We start from the raw sequence: 17,174 nt of genomic DNA, 5'->3' as shown, positions 1-17,174 counted from the left end.
GGAAAGGAAAGCTGGTTAAAACATTTCAAGACTGCTGAATTCTAATACAATTTCTTGGGACACTGATGGAAAAATCATACCGGAGTTGGGAGCTGCTATGTGCTGTTTTCTGTAGCCTTTGTTATTTTGAACAACACTAAAGAAATACACTTTCTAAAATGACAAAAATTAAAGTTTCCATCCCTGTCACAAAGTCTGCCACAGAAATGAAAACTAAGAAATAGACAACAACTCACTAATGTCGAGTGAAGCGTTTATTAGTTTCGCATATGGTATCAAACTTGGGAACAGAACAGTAGCATTGCAAGGCCTTTGCTTGGCTATTCAGTAATAGCAAGGAAGGAGTTAACAGTAATTAACAGTTTATTCTGAAAGCTGAGAAATAAGACAAAAAGAGAAATTTATTTAAGTACTTGGGGATGCAAGGCTCACCTATCACTGCATGGCCAGAACAATGTTAGCATTGCAGGTTCGTTTTCCATAACTGAAGCCCAAACTAAGGGCATTTTTCATTCCTGCAAGGCACGATTTTACCACACAAGACCACAGAGGCTGAATAATTGCAGGTTTTTTACCTTGCACTTCAGATGTATTTTATTTCCTTTTGCCTGGTACAGAGCAGCACAATAAACTCTTCCTCAATAAACAATGAAAGCAACCATTACAGCCTTATGAAAAGCTTAACACTAGGTGTTGTGACTAAAACCACCTAAAAAGAAAATACAAGAGGAAACTGATCTTTCAAAGCCATTACTCTCATCAGATACCGGTTTTTAAAAGTGACCATGACTACATTTTACCTATGCAGACTTACAGTGATTTGTTTTAGGTAAAGCATAAGATATTAACAATCCACAGACTAGTAATCACCAGGTAACACACGCACAGGGGGGAGAGGGGTGGTGGTTAAACAAAGACTAAAAATGGTTGAATTCGGTTAACTGGCAGGATTATGAATTGAAGAATGAAGAACGAGTTGAAGAAATCAGGGGATGCACACGCAGAGACATTCCTTTGCTAAAACAGATTACTGAGGCATAAGGCTGCTCCTCTGCAAGTACCGGCCAGGTCAGGAAACCGTCAAACATTCAGGACATGAAAGTGAGTACAACACAAGGTTTGAACCTTCCCTGTTAACAGAAAGTTATCGCTATCTGATGGTTATAGTCACGAACTAAGCCAACAGTCGCCCGACCCCTGCACCCTCCCAACCCGAGCATCCTTACCGTGACAGCAACACACCGCCTGTGGCCTGAGCCACTTGGGGCATCCCGCTAGAGCTAGACCAGGCGGCATTATCACTGCCCTTGCCACGAAGATGAAAGCAAGAAAACAAACACAAACGGCGCCCAGGGCTCCTGCTCCAAAGCCTGCCTGCAGCCGAACACCTCAACTAAGAGATATCCCCCCTCCTTACAGAAGGAGGCTCCAGTGCCGAAAGGGACAAAAGGAGCAAGCAGCCTGGAAGGGCGCCGCTGCGTGCCCCGCCGAGCCACCCTCCATAAAACCCTAGCTCCCGAGCACACCCCGAGGCCAGCTGCCAGCCCCCCGCTCCCCATCCCAGAGCACAGCCGCATAACCGCACGGCTCCGCGCCCGCTGAGCGGAGCCCCCGCGGCCGGCTCCCCCAGAACCCCGCAACCCTACGGCCGCCGCCCCTCGCTCCAAACCCCGTGAGCTCCCGCGGGCACCCGCGCTCTACCGCCCAACGCCGGGCACGGCGAAGCCCCGCAGGGGCCCGGCCGGGGCAGGAGGCGACCGCGGCCCCCGCAGCCGCGTCTGGTTTGGGCTCACCTCGCTGCGCGTGATGCGGTGCCGCGCCAGCTTGACCACCGCGAAGTTGCCTTTGCCCAGCGTGCCCTCGATGTCGTAGAAGCCGACGCGGACGGGCCCGAGCCCGCGGGGCAGCAGCGGGGGGGGCCGCCGGGGCTCGGCCATTACCATGCTGGGCGCGGGGGGCGGCGGCGGCGGCTCCGGCGCGGGCAGCAGCGGCAGCAGCAGCTCGAGTCTGTCTGCGGCGCCCCGGAGCCCTCCTCCACCAACCGCGCGTCACAGCGCGCGTCAGCGCGGGCGGAGCCTCGCCATGGCAACCGCGGCCACCGCGGCGGGGCTGGACCGCACCGGGCTGGGATGCGCTCCCCTTCCCGGCGGCCCCGGGGCCCCCGCCGGAGATCCCGACCCCGCCGCGGTGCGGTGCGATGTGAGCCTCGCCCCGGCTCTCCTCCTGCTCTCCGCTGCGCCCCCAGCGTGGCTCTTTGCAGAGGGGTGGAGGCACCTCGAGCGCATCGTTAGCAGGAGGAGGGGGAACGAGCCAGACCCAGGTGGCTGTCAATGGAGTCTTCAATCAGGGTCTCCATGGCCCCAGGATGCAGTAAGAACCTAAACTGCTGCGTCTGGGTCACGGACCCTTGAGCGTATATTATCCTGAGGGAAACACCTTCTCCTTACCAGCGAGCGGCATTTTCAATGGGCCAGGTTATTCCAGATCAGAACAGTGCCTTTTGTTAGTACATCAGCCTGCCAAAATCCTGGTTATCGTTATGCAATACTCATCTTGAGCACTGTGTGCAGTTCTGGGACCCACAGTTTAAGAAGAATGTGAAGGTATTGGAATACATCCAGGGGCGGACGCAGAGCTGGTGAAAGAGCTGGAAGACACATCCTGTGAGGAGCAGCTGAGGACATTGGGCTTGTCTAGCTTGGAGAGAAGGAGGCTGAGGGGTGACCTTACAGCTTCCTGAGGAGAGAACGTGGAGAGGGAAGTGTTAAACTCTTCTCCCTGGGATCTGGTGATAGGATGTGAGGGAATCCCTCATCAGGGGAGGTTGAGGCTGGATGTTAGGAAGAATTTCTTAACAGAGAAGGTGCTCAAACACTGGAACAGTCTTCTTAGAGAGGTGATCAATGCCCCACGCCTGTCAGTGTTTAACAGGTATTTGGATAATGCCCTTAATAACGTGCTTTAACTTTTACACTAATATGGTCAGGCGGTTGGACCAGATGATTATTGTAGGTCCCTTCCAACTGAAATAATCTGTTCATTTCCTACACACCTGGAAAGACAGATTTGGAAGCTTTTTTTGGCCCTTTGACATGAAATGGTTAGATGCCTTTCAGAGCTGACAATGTAAGAGTGAAAAAAGTTAAGGCCTTTTACGCTGAATTTCCTTTCCAGTACTACATCCACCTAGTCTGCTTTATGTTTGCAATACTTACACATGAGCTTGCTTTCATCTTGAAAATGCCACGCTCATTTCAGTTCTGCAGCAATCTTTCCCCTCCTGGTTTATGCCTGTCCCTCTCTCATCGCTCTCTCTCCCCTGACCCATCTCACGCTGGAAGACTGGTACGTTTTGACATGTGGATAGCAGGAATCGTGCCTGGGGGCTTTGCTCAGTTCCACTGACTAAACGAAGCATGTCTAAAAGCTGATGATACAAGAGCACAAGTGTCTGAATCAACTGCACTTTCAGCAGCAGTCACAGGCCTTTTATGAACACAGAGTGCTGTGCATGCAAACACAGCAGAAAACAGTGTGGCCGCAAAAAGTGAGTGGAAGAATGCAAGAAACAAACTTCTGCCTCTTGCTTTCCCTTTGTATCCACATCTTGCAGATAAAGCTGCCTCATACACGTGGAAAGTTGGTTAAATTTGTTACGTGTCAAAACAGCAATGACTGTTCTGCAATGGGAACTGAAGACATCCGTGAAAAGTTAATGCTTGTCCTTCACTGCACTTGCAGTTCATGAGATTCCTCTAAGGAATGACATTTTGAGATGACGCTGCTGACTTAGACTGCTGTGGATAATAACTGTGCTGTTACTGTTCTATTTATCCCCTTAAGAAGCTCTAGCAATGACTAACTGATGACTTGAGTTAGTCAGACATCCACCCTTTTAAATGATTGATAGGTGCATGAGCAAGCTCACCATAATCCTACTTGAATAGAAAATGGTGTCATCCCAAACTGCTACTTAGGAGATTTCACCCTGTTTCACCCATAGGACGCTTCATTTTTTCAGAAATCTGAAGCACTGGCCATCAATAATTCTAGTATGAGGCAAACTTGGTGTGGTCAAAGTACATTTTTCTACACTGTGCAAAAATGTTGCCTCATATTCATTCACAGTCACTTTATTATAAATAAAAAAAAATAGGAATAAAACACTTACTTGCTTTCTGCCCACTTTCATCCGTGTAAAATCTCGCCAGACTGGTGCAAAATCAATTATTAAGTCAGATCTTGTGTTTGCAATAGAAAACTTCTGCAGAAACTTTATTCTGCTGCACACCCCACTGCCATTTTTGGCCTGAAAGTTCAGGTTACAAAACCAGTTCTTAATAACGCTGCTAGCAGAACTGCAGTCACAAAACCGTTCTTTGTCTTGCAGCCTTTAACGGCCATTGATGGCTTTTGCTGTGCTTCAAGGAAAGCGGTTCAAGTGCTTCTCACAGTGGTACAGAGGAGCAATTCCAGGCCCTTTACAAGACACGATTGAATGACACAAACTGTGAAGCAAACATGCCCTCTTGTGGTCAATGTTCATGTACAGAATACTACAGCTGTGGTGCTGTGCTAAATGGAGATAGCAAAGAAATGACAAAATTATCTTGCCTTCTAATAAGTTCCAGAGATGCTGAGCACATGCAGCTGACTCTGCCTGAGTTCAATAAGCCAGCAGTTCAACACTTAGTTGCCAAAATATAGCTTTACATGTTTACATACCTAACCTCCAACATCTGGCTCGAGCATTTTCATCTCATTTCCTATTTTTCAATGCCTAAAAGATGCTTAGTGTCTGCCAAAAAAAAGAAAAAAGAGAAGAGATCAAGTGCACAAGACTCAAAGTGGATAGAAACACAATTGCTTGATAAAAACACTAATTGCTGCATTAGAAACCCTGGACACTGCAAGCATCCAGCAATGACTGTTCTCCTAAACCAGCATTTTGCTCTGCAGGAGAAATGGTTGCTAACGTGGGGTCATTTTCAAAACGGAAGACTTTTATCTCGGTTATTTTTTAAGGGACTACTTTTTTTCAGGGCTTCATCTTGCACCACTGAGTCTTGGGGAGGAACAGCGCGAGATCGGCGGACATTCTGTGACCCCCCAGATACGCATGACAGCCATTGTGCACATCAATTTCACCTGTAACGTTTGGGAAATGAGAGATGCAGCTGTGGCAACTGAGCAAAATATTTCCAGGTTTACAATAGACAGCAACAGCACACAGATCCAGAAGGGACTTCCTGCATATTTGCATTGGCAGAGCAAATCATGGCCATGTCTTGCACTCATTTCTGTTGTTTCCGTCCCACATTAAACACTTTCTGCCAAAGCCTTTAGCACAACTTTGTTTCCCAGTGGTTTATGTAAATTGGTTTTGCTTCATTTTCCTATTTATTTATTCCTGTGCAATGGAGAAGATCAAACTTTTAGGGAACGCTGTCAAGAGCTGAATGCGTTTCAGGTGCTTCATAGACTTGTTTGGCAGCAAAATGTTGCTCTCCTGGAGCCGGAAATACTCACCTGCAGAGCAATAGGTGAGTAATATTTGTGTTCCTGTTTGGCATGCTTTATTTGTTTGGTCATTCTCCCTACATTTCCTGGTCTCTGATCAAAGGAAAAAACAACTCCAAACCCAAAAACCCAAAACCCAGATGGATCCAAAACCTGGAGATTAGCAAATTGCTAGCGTAAAGCCACACAACAAAGATGTAATTACTTGTCATTTGAAAAATGCATGCTGAGGAGTTATGGCTTCAGTAAGCATTTTACAGTCTCAATCAAGATTGCCTTATCCTGCACCTTTGTTTTAGCTCTAACCAATAGAGAGTGTCAAAACTTAAGCTTTTAAATGCAGGCAGAGAGATAAACAAGCATCTACTATTTTTATTTAGCTTGTGAAAAGATCAAATGTGATCTAACAGAATAAGTAAAAGCCAGTACTTGCTACATACAGGGTTAGATGCCAGAACTGCTTAACCAAACCATATATTTTAATCAAATAAATTTTTATACAGCTTCTAGACATGCTTCGAAATTGCTGCACAGATCTGCTGGTTAATAACATCAATTTTATCAATTACAAGGCCTCATTATTGTAGTCCCAAAATCACTTCAAAGTCAATTATTAGATTTTAGGCTTCCCTGTAAGCCTGTGAATTGCTGTTATTTCTGTTTTTCACATGGGACTGGGGCATTCATAGTTAAGAGCAGACTAAGACAGAGTACAGAGCTGAAACCAAATGGCCCTAGATACATGATGATGTCCAAAATGCTTTCTTTTCTTCAGTGCAAATATCCAGCTTCCCAACATTCAGCATACTTTGTTCTTTATGTTGCACTCCCACTTATTATAGTTCAAAGGGATACAAACAAAACTCCATTTTTAAAGAACAATTCCATTGCTGGAATAATTGAAAACAGAGCAAGTACAGTGCTGGTTTACTCAAAGCTGAACATATTTGCCTTGAGTCTATAAATCAATGTATGAAACAGTTGAGATGAAAGATCAGGCAGGACAGATAAGTCTTAATGGCCTGACTTTGCAGTGCTTTCTACACGTATGCAGCTACAAACATGCTGAGATCCCTAGCAAAAAGCTGTACAGCTCTGAATGCAACCCCATATTCATGACTTCTTTATTAACAGCCGGACTCCATTCACAAACTCAAACTACCTCTGTACTGAAAAAAAAGACTCCAGAGGCCACAGTGCTGCCATCAGTACCTATGAGAAACCATAGGTTTATATATATCTATGTATCTCCATAGTCACTGGTGACTTTTAACACCTTTGAAGGTCAGTTAAATAAATACAGATTTTTGATTGCACTTTAGTTTCAAAGGCATATCTTTGGAGTATAAAAAAAGAATAAAGAGAAATAACAAGCCATTCCCAGGGGAAAGGAGACTTGGTGCAGAGCAAAATATATACATTCTTTTCAGTTTGGATCTTTAAAAACCCATATTCTTTCAGAAAAAGAGAAGAATATAGGGACAATGCAAAACCAGGATAAACTTCACGTATACTATTATTAAAACAAGTGCATAGGGAAGGCAGGTGAGCTTGTATCAACATTCATTTTGTCATCCATATCCCAGGATTTGTTTTGGTCCATTTCCTTAATATCCATAAATCTCATTCTCCACCCAGGCTGATTCCTTGCTCCTTCCCACATGATGTCCACACATCTCATAGATATCATTGGTCACAAAGCCACTTTCAGTACTGGTCAATGTCACAAAGCCACCCGATGTATTCGTTGCTGCACCATCATAATCACTGGGGAAACTGTCAAGCACCTTATCTTCCTGCTTACGAAAGGAAGAATTCTTAGTGTCAGGCCTGGTTCCAGCCAGATCTGCTTCTGATTGCTTCTTGATGACTTTGTAAATATCCAGATTTGGACTGTTCCTGCTGTGGTTGGACAGCCATGCATCTTCCTCCTTTGGACTTGCATCAATTTGCTCCTGTCTCCTTAGGGATGAAGGAAAGGGGACAAGTCGTATGATTTTTTACAGAGGCAAATACAAAACAGTACCACACCTCTCAGTAATGTAATGATGGCCCTTGGGGAAAGCTGACACTTGGAGCCTGGGCGCGGTATGACATTTGCTATTGCTTGCTTCCAGGTATGTCCTATGGCAGGACCTGCTGAGATAGCCCTTGCATTCCGGTGCCAGCTGAGATGCTGAGGCAGCAAAACTCAACACTGACACTTCCAAAACTACAGCCAGCATCACCATCAGAGGTGCTATACACACAAGGAAAGCAAGGAGAGGAAACTGGGAAATGTTACTTGCTCCAAATGTATGTCCTTTTATTCCTATTATGTTTTTCACTTTTTAAGGGGATCTGATAATTCAAGTATTTTCTTTAATAAGAAAACTTCAGTGCTAACAATTCAAAATCATCATCTTGTTTTACACTATTCCCTAACTACTATGTGAAAATAGTAAAATGGCCTAATGTGATTTACTTGAATTTTTACTTTGCAAGTAACTTAGCCTGGAGCTAACACCTTTTAAACATTTATTTGGCTGAAAGATGACACAGTTTAAACATTTGACTGAAAACAGTCCTCTCCAGAGCATCTTACAGGATTCTGAAGTTAGCTGTACAATGATTGCCTGAACAAGACATCATATATTCACTTGTTACACAAAAAAAATGTCACTTACCTCTTCACAACAAGCCAAAACCAGAAGATGGCTGTAACAACTATCAGGAGCAGCAGTACAGGAATGCTGGGAATAAGGATGTAGGCAAGACTCTGAACGGGTTCTAGGGGTAAAAATGAGATTCCAGCTTTTATTCACTTCCAGTTGCATTTGACATGCCCAGAACTTCATAGAAAACTTAAGAGTTGCAAGAGGCAGCATCATCACAGCTCAATGGGCTTCTAGTTTTGCTCCTAATCTAGCAGTATGTACTTTTCAAGGGCAGCAAGTCTAGAAGTCCAATCATCTACTTAAGCAGGTTAAAGTAAAATAAGCTCAAAAGCCGACAAACACAACATACCTTTGGCTTTCACAACCGTTACATTAGCATCTTTTCTATGGTGCTCTTCTGGGAATAGTGGGTTTAAGGGTTCTGTTGCAACACCTGGAAAGAAGCAATATTTCGGATGTTATTTGAAGCAGTTTAAGAATCAAAAAGTGAGGGTGAGAGGAGATTTCAGAGACTCTCAGCTGCAAAGATGTGTAAGGTGTACTGGTCTGCTTAAATTTCTGCAGCATGACCAGCGGTCCCAGATACTGCATCAACAAACAGCAATACTGTGTTCCTGCAGAACGGGTTATAGAACAGCACAAGGAAATGGCAGGGATACTTCTTGTGTAGCAGTTTTTCAGTGTGTGATTGTTCTTAACAATGAATGTCACAGAGTATTTTTTACTGTATGCTAGTGTGTCATTAAAAAACAGCCTCACAAAGCTGTAACTTACCTTTCTGGGAGTTCTCTATTGGAGCTCTCGTTGTCTTCTCTAAAAGAGAAAAATATATGCAGTTTCCTCGTAAGCTTGACTAGGGAGACCACGTGTACTGAATATAGTCTAATAACAAGAGCACCCTTCTTCAGCATTCTCTTCCCCTCAGGCCACATTTGAGGTATCAAATACTTTATAAAATCCCCAGAGAATTCATTTAAGTCACAAAGCAAGTAGCTACAGAGATGGTTTTCCCATGACTTGCATGAACTTAAAGACATCTGTCTCTCACCAGATATTTCCAGTAAATCTAAGAAAGGGTTTCCCTATCAGTTACAGCAATTTTCTCATACTTCCTCTTGGGGACTGTGAGCAGGTTGGGTTTTTAAAGCTACAGAATGACTCATTACCAAGAGAATATTTGCAAATGAAGTTATTTTTCATGTTGCATCTGTCATCGTTCCATTGAAACATATAAGGACCTCCGACACCTGGTGGGGCAGATGGCTGGTAGTACATCACAACACAGATTTCACTCCCACAGGATGGCTCATCTACATACCAGTTCCTAAGAAAATACAGCAAACATGTCAAGTAAGACTTGACATCACTTTCCATGGTACTGCAGAAGCTCACATAGAAATATAGCATACAGGGCACCACAAAGGGCAGAATCTAAGAGGATGACAGCTCAGCACACCCCACCCTCACCCCCTACTTCCACTGTGTAAAAGTAGGAGTGCTGAACACTTTATGAAAGCTGATCAAGACAATAGAAGTAATTCCAGATACACCAAGGTATTCAGCGTGGAAATAAACCCCACACGTGTCAAATAAAGCAGAACTTTTGAGGCTAAACACATTTTGGTTCTATGCTGAACGGAAATGTGAAAGTAGCGAAAACAGCTCCAGTAAACTTGTATTGGTTTTAAATGTTGTTGCATTTATAGTTTAACTACAGCAAATGCTGTAGTTCCACTTGCCTTAAGACTCATGTCTACCATAAATACTGAAGCTCTCCAGTCTTACTGTCTAACAGGAAAAAATGCTATTCTCTCAGCAAGGAGAAAGAGACAGGCCCATTGCTCAGGACACCAGGGACAAAACTTCAGGGAATCTGAGGCATGGGAACCTTCAGGTCAAAAGACATTTTCTTCATGCCTAATCAAAGATTTTTAAGACCAAATCACTTGTTTGTCCACCTCCTTTTAGCAATCAGAAACTACCAATCTTGCCCAAGCTAGACGCTCTAGGTGCTTTATATAGAGCAAAGAGAGAGCAGGGTCTATAGAGGGTAATTTGTCTGCCCCTTACATGTGGGTGGGATGAGTCGCTCTCTGGAGATACCACCACTTGTCAGTGACTGCAGAAGGAACACAGAGGACAGCTAGGACAACACTGGTTGACTCTTGAAAGAATCCTTTCTGACTGCTAAAGGCAGTTGACAATCCCTGACCAGTTTGCTTCCCAGTATTGTCCATAGGTACCTACCGGAAGTTGGATGAGCTGCCATCTGACCAGAAGTAGAGGTTCTGGCAGTCTGTACTATTGTCTACCTCCTCCTTTTTCCTCCTAAGCCCTATCCAAAAGTCTCCATCAGAAGCTAAGAGATTGTCAATGAATCTTTCAATCAGTCTTTGCTCTGCTTCTGTTTCAATACTGACTAGATGTCCACCGTCAGTTCTGCAGGCAAGCTGTGCTTCTTCATAGCTGATCCTGCGTGAAGCATCATGAAAATAAACTATTTTGTAGCATGGTGGCTCTGTTCCACGACGACAAATTGTCTGTCCTGCAGAAATGGAAAGACCTGTTAAGGGAACTATGGCTGTTAGTAGCAAACCTGAATGCTAGTACTTCCATTTGCTTGAGTTTTGCACTGTATAACAGTTTATATATTATACAAGGGTTCAAGAAGGCTTTTTTAAATTAATATTATTTTTAAGGACTTAAATTGGCTAAAATTAGAGATCCCCTTACATAAGCAGAGATAATTTATCTTCTGGGGTTTATGTGCTACTTTCGTGGAGTGTACACTTAGTGTATTATGATGTGTTCACACAGTACAGTGTAAGCATTGCTCTGCACTGTAATGTTACTGACTGCCCAGGAAGTAAACAATGTCTGTTTTCAGACTGTCGTAAGCCAAGGACTTTCTCGTGCATGAAGCAGCGTGGCTTATTTTGATTACAAAGAAAGGAAAGCTCAAAGTGAAAAGATACATAATCTAAAATTATGCACTTGTATGTTTCTCAGCAGAAGAGTCCCAATATTTGGACTGTGCAAACAAACAGTTTTGTTTTACTTAGTAAATATTTCTGTTCAAGCACAGGGCAGACACAATCTGCTACCCTAAATGTTTTTACAGCAGAGAAACATTTAGCAACATTTGCACCATACTCTGAACAAATGGGATGCAAGGACAGGTCATTATGAACCCCTCCGTATGCTGCCTTTTCTTTATTCTTCTATGGCCATTCTGAAAGTGGGAATTTAGACGCTTTTTTACTGGAATTTTTGAGCAGTTAAGTCCTCAGAAGCACAGAATCTGCTACCATTTTACACATAAAACTGGCTGTACTGCAAAAGCAGTATTTAAAACCACATCTTTAGGCACAACCTGTTTTTCTCTCGGAAACACTCACGCAGGCTTGTTGAGAAAGGCAAAAGAGCTTACCTCTTCTGAGGGATATGTCCACTGCTATTGTGAGAGACATAAGAAAGTTACACAGACATCACATTGTTATTAAAAAACTGCAGCAACTGTCTAGAAATGGTGTCACAAACTGCACTTGGTTTCTTTTCTGATACACAAACATATTTTTTCTGCATTAACTGGCAGAAAATCTGCCTTCTCAGACAAACTTGCCACTGCTTTCAACTAGGGGAAAATTCATTGTACTTGATTACTGTCTAGACTTCAGTGCTAGGTTGGTTCCCAAGTATAATTTATGTAACAGAGGTCAAATGGATGTGTAGCTCTAACCAATGCTGAAAAGGTTCCTCATGTTTTCCTGCTATCTACTCATTGTTTAGATGGGATCTGCCTCAAAGCCTGCTGAGCCTTGATAATTCAAGACTACGGATAAGTCAATTATACTGAGAAGTATAAATTTCATGAACAGAAATACATCCTGAACCCCAGAGCTGGCAGCAGAGCCCTTTAACTCACTCCCACAAAAGTCCTACTGCAGACAAGAGCTTCACAGAATTAAAAACGGATTTATAGATATAATAAAGCTTTTTGCCTTATGTTGGATTAACATAAACATCTCATGGGTGACAGTGTTCAGGCTTTCTGCTGAATATGTCCCAGCCTATCACGTCACGCAGAAACTTCCCGCACACTGGCTGTTCTGTACCCTAAAACCAGACTAGACTACCTAGTTTGGGTACTACATCCAAAAAGGACTGCTGGTTGAAATTTGAGCTGCCGTATGTCATCTATTCCCATGAAAGGCATCTAAATAGGCAACATTCCTTTGCACAAAATCAGGAGACTAGACTCAAAGAACACTTTGTAGAGGAAGAGTAAGACAATCTGGTGTTGTCTGGAAACTCAGCCAGGCTGGTAGTTACCACTGACAAAAGTAGTTCCGTTAGCCAGGGCGTCATTGGAAATTCCTAGAGCCGAGGCAAAAATACAGCAGAGAAGGGTTTCTTATCGGAAGAGGAAAATGAAACTGGACTAACAGCGTACCCCTTTTACAGCTAGGAACGAAGGGCTGCTCCCACCCAGAGCAGAGGATGTGGAGATCTCTCTTGGGCAGGGCTAGCTGCCGCTGGGAGTTAGGAGAGAAAAAAATCACTGCTCTAGGTAACGTTGCCTATGCCGCGACGGCTGTCCCAGGCAGCCAATCCCCCACCCAGCGGAGCTGCCTTGCCCACCTCTGGCCAGGGGACCAGTCTCGACCGGCCGCCAGCCCCGTGCCCAGCACCCCACGCTTCCCCGGACCCTCGGCGCCGTCCCCGCTCAGCGGAGGGGCCCGCCACCCCGTACGTACCGCTGAGCAGCCGCGCTCCCGCAGCCCAGCCCAACGCGGCGGCGCACAGGGCCGCTGCCGCCAGCATCGTCCCCGGCTCCGCCAACGAGCGCTGGGCGCCCGGCTCGCTGCGCTGCACCGCGCGACCCCATGCGAGTGGCCCGCGGCCCCGGCGTCCGGGAGAGACGGGATGGAGGGCGGAGAAGAGGCCGCCGCCTCATCCCTCCCACACCGGGCTCGGGGCCAAAGCCCAGCAACGGGACCCGCCTCTCTCGCTGCGCATCTCTCCTCCGGAGGCATCCGCCTCTCCGGCTGCAGGGCACATGCTAAGCCAGCACCTCTTTAAGCTGACCCGTTGCCAGCCGCACTTCAGACAGCCCATTACTTCTGCGTGATTTCCCCCGCGCCAGCTTTGTAATTTCCCTCTCCCACCACATAAATGATAAGGCGTGAGCACAGGATACACCTCCCCTCTCCACCACGTGTGAGTCATAGAAAGCAAATCTGCAGACCCTCAAACTTGCAGACCCTCCCCACGCTGGTGGGCAGCCTTTAAGAAACTGCTTCAGACAGAACAGAGGAACTTCCAAATACAAATAAATGCTGAGCCTAATTCCCGGTGGCTAGGGAGGTGGTGTGTATCTGTTTCTGGGATCCGTAGCTCTCCAGTTAAGACTTTAATGGCTCAGTCTCTAAGAGCTTTTAGCAGGTTGCAGAAAGGGGTAGAGCACCAAAATGAGTGAATACAGGAGCTTTAGGGGCTAGAGTTTTTCTCAGACAGATATTAGCTAGGGTTGATATTTTAAGAGGAGATTAACGATTGGATGAAAGCCTCAAAACCTCTACCAGCTGTTGGGAATCCAGCTGGAGAAACTAATCTGAGGTAGGTGCTGGAGCTGAACTAAGGCTATGGCTTTGCAGCATGTGTCACATCTGTGAAATGCAGACATCAGTGGTGTTTTAGAACTGAACTTTTACATTCCCTAAGTCCTTGGTGAACAGAGTTTGGGTATAGTAAATAACAAGATGCTGGAGCAACTTAACAGCCATGAGCAATTAAAACTGGTTTCATGAACTTGAATAAGGACTAATATTTTGGTGAGATAATTCTATATTTAATTTCATGTATTTTAGAAAACAAAGCAATTTGATACGAGGCATGTCCATGTAAGTGACATATGCATCTATTTCCAAACTGTTAGGTCATATAATTGGAAATGCTTCAAATACAGGGAAGGATGCAAGAACCAAGCATCTGACCTGGCTAGCCTGAGTTGTAGGACGGAAGTCAAGCCTTTGTCAAGCCGATCTTCATTATCCTGAAGCTCCACTAGTACATTCAGTCTTTGGAGAACTTTTGACTAAGGAAATCCTGTTTGTGAGTTACGTTTATTTGTGGAAGTTTTTTCCCCTCGTTTTATAGACCAAACTAACCCAAATAATTAAAAGTACACAAAATAATTTGTATTCTAAATCCACTGGAAAGCATTTCGGTATGTCTAATGGCAGCAGCGTTGTCAAAGTGCTTTCTGTAATTACTGGCAAATAAACATTCTGCCAACATTCTCGCATACCAAAAGCACAACTGAGGAATGCACTGAAATGTGACAGCAGCAAAGTGATTACCAAAGATTTGGCTAACTTCAACATGAAAATGGCAGTAGCTGACAGAAGTCTTCGTTGATCTCTTTTTAAAAGAGATCAGCTGCAAGCATTCAAACACCATGTATAACACTTAACTATAAAACTTAGTGTCTTTGTTGTGCAATCTTAATATTAGTAGGCACAGGCTCTTCCCTTTGACATGGTTTCTACTTCTGCAAAGAAATTTCTCAACATTGCCAAAGCTGTTGCTCTCCGTTTATGATTTTGGTAAATTTAGCACTTATGAAATGCATTTGAAAGCTGTCCAGTAAGTTCAGAAGATTTCAAATCCTGCAAATCGAACGTCCCAGGACTACTGCTGTCCATTATTAGTTCAAAAGCCAACTTTGTTGATAAACATTTATGCCAATGTTAGCCAGGAGACCTGGTACTTTAATTGAGATAGAGGGGTGCACATGTGCGAGAGAGCACCAGAATAGAAAATGTGCTTTCCTGATGCAAATTATATGAAGAGACTATAGCTGGCACAAACTTGAAGAAAATACACAATCCATCTTCCTGTAGAAATATGTAAGCATGTCTTTCCTGTTCTGGAATTCCTTGCATCCCAAATCCTTAATTGACTCTCTTGCACTTTATTGCCCTTTAATGCTGACAACTTAAAAAACACATAAATGAAACAAGCATTTTCATTTCCTGCTGCACACTGAAAAGGCACTAAACTGAGCCCCCTGTTTGTCACACAGTACGTTAGTATAAGATGTCAGTAAAGAACAGAATTCAGAGTGATTTTGAGCCAAGAAAAGAGGAAAACAAGAAGGTTATAAAAAACACTAGCAATATCAAAGAGTTTGGTTTTTTAAATGCGCTAATATGGTATCTGAGTATAAAACTCACAATTGTGTCAGAAAAAAGGAGACTCATGTTTTGTTTCAGGCCTATCTTTAATGTATAGAGTTTGGACAAAGCAGATATACTTGGTTATGCATTTTAATAAACTCTGAGAAGAGGAAGTACTTAATATGAACCAACTTAAAAGCTTAGAAGAGGAGGAAGAAAAAGGAGGCTTTTATGTCTGAGTACCTAATTTCTGAAAGTATTGTTTGAAATCTTGTTTTCCAAGTTGCTTCTCAAACCACTGCACTTATCAGCTTTTAAATTGCTGTTCTACTCTCTACTACTGAGTAATGAAATTGTATCAATTAGGATATGTAGCTCTGCAGAAGGACAGATGCTTAACCTTATATGAGGTAAAAACTCATCCATCTCTGCTTTATGTCTTGTAAATTACAACTGAAGGAAAGAAGTGCCTTAATATAATACAGACCTCTTATTCTTGAATCCGGCCAGCCCAAGTAAAACCATTATAAATCAGTGAGTCTAAAGTTCACTACTACTACTACTACTAAAAATCGCTAAATGCAGTTCTTCCTTTTATTGCTGAGATTTAGTTTATGAGGGCTTTTTAGGGAGCAGAGCATGTGAAACCGGCATCCAGTTTAACAACTTTGTTACAAACTGAGTTTTAGTGTTTCAGTGGAAAGAAAAATAGACACAACAATGAAAAAAAAAGATAAAGCAATTAACAATGGACAGGCTATGAAGATTCATTTGGTATGTTAAACTGAGAAATACATAGTTGTATTTAAACAGGCTTAATTCAAGTAACTGAGATCCATTCGTTATATATCTCCCTATAAAATACAGGGGCTTCAGCAAAGTGCTGCCACAGTCCTCACTGTCATTCAGACAGCAATATAGTCACTGCTTCTGCTGTAGTTCCTTTCTCAGTCCCAAGTTCTTGTAGTTTCTACGCAAGATTTCTACACTTTCTCATATTTGCCCTGTTCCCTACCTGCCTCCACCAGTGAGGTCAACTTCAGTTCCTGTCTCCTATTCCCACAAGCATTTCCACATTTTCTGTGAAAATGTTGTTGTACCAAGTCATGCATTTGAGATAATTTGCAAAACACACAATCTTTTCTCTATGACTTTTCTGCTCTGTTGTCTTGGAGAAGGAAATTAAGGCCAGCATGTGGTAGCTGACTAAATTAGGGATCTACCCATACAAAATAAAATGTTAGCATCAAGAATCTGCCAGTTATACTTTCAAACACTTTAATGTATTTATAATGTCATTGTCTTCTTGAGGTTTTCAGATTGGATATTGTCCAATAACCGTATTTATCTTGCTTAAACTTCCTTGCTTACGCTTTTATGTTTATTGCTTCCTAATGTTTGGCCTGAGACTTTCAGACCAGACTACAGGATCCTCTTAGCTTAGGGAATTTGTTGAATAAAGCAAACTTTTCTGCATGTCAGTTAGCTCAGATTTGCAGTGTTTGTAATTTTGACAACAAACTATCAATGAATCACAGAATAGTCCAGTGAAATAAACATCCGGAAAACAACAGCTTTGTTGCCATGTACCTCATTACTATTTCATATAAAATGAGCCAACTAATTAAAATAGGCATTTCTAATACATGAATTCCCTGTCAGTTTGTGAAATAGCAGTGTTAATGCAGATAAGCTTTCTTTCTAAAAAACCCTATCCCTATAGCACTGTGGAGACAACATTCACTTCCCAGATGTACACACAGAGCTTCCAGGTTTTGCTCTCCCATGGGACATGCTGCAGGAACAGAATGCCTGA

The 17,174-nt window shown here is 43.4% G+C and overlaps 2 protein-coding genes across 2 annotated transcripts in view; both read right to left on the bottom strand.

The window, feature by feature from the left end:
- SIK2 (salt inducible kinase 2) overlaps positions 1–1,943 on the bottom strand; it is a gene marked incomplete at both ends in the record, with an annotated part of 43,326 nt that extends 41,383 nt beyond the window's left edge. The window contains one exon of the mRNA XM_080631595.1: positions 1,794–1,943. Coding sequence (XP_080487721.1) covers positions 1,794–1,943 — 150 coding nt within the window. The remainder of the gene's footprint in view (positions 1–1,793) is intronic.
- Positions 1,944–7,127: 5,184 nt separating this feature from the next.
- On the bottom strand, positions 7,128–13,213 carry LAYN (layilin; the record flags this gene model as incomplete). The annotated part of the gene is given in 9 exon segments (XM_080631589.1): positions 7,128–7,482; positions 8,187–8,289; positions 8,527–8,610; positions 8,952–8,990; positions 9,344–9,501; positions 10,425–10,722; positions 11,608–11,631; positions 12,935–13,046; positions 13,049–13,213. Coding segments are annotated over 9 exon segments (1,338 nt in total).
- Positions 13,214–17,174: the final 3,961 nt, after the last annotated feature.

The sequence above is a fragment of the Psittacula echo genome (genome assembly GCF_963264785.1).
Source record: "Psittacula echo genome assembly, chromosome: 18".
NCBI lineage: Eukaryota > Metazoa > Chordata > Aves > Psittaciformes > Psittacidae > Psittacula > Psittacula echo.
This window is presented reverse-complemented; position numbering and strand designations above follow the sequence as displayed.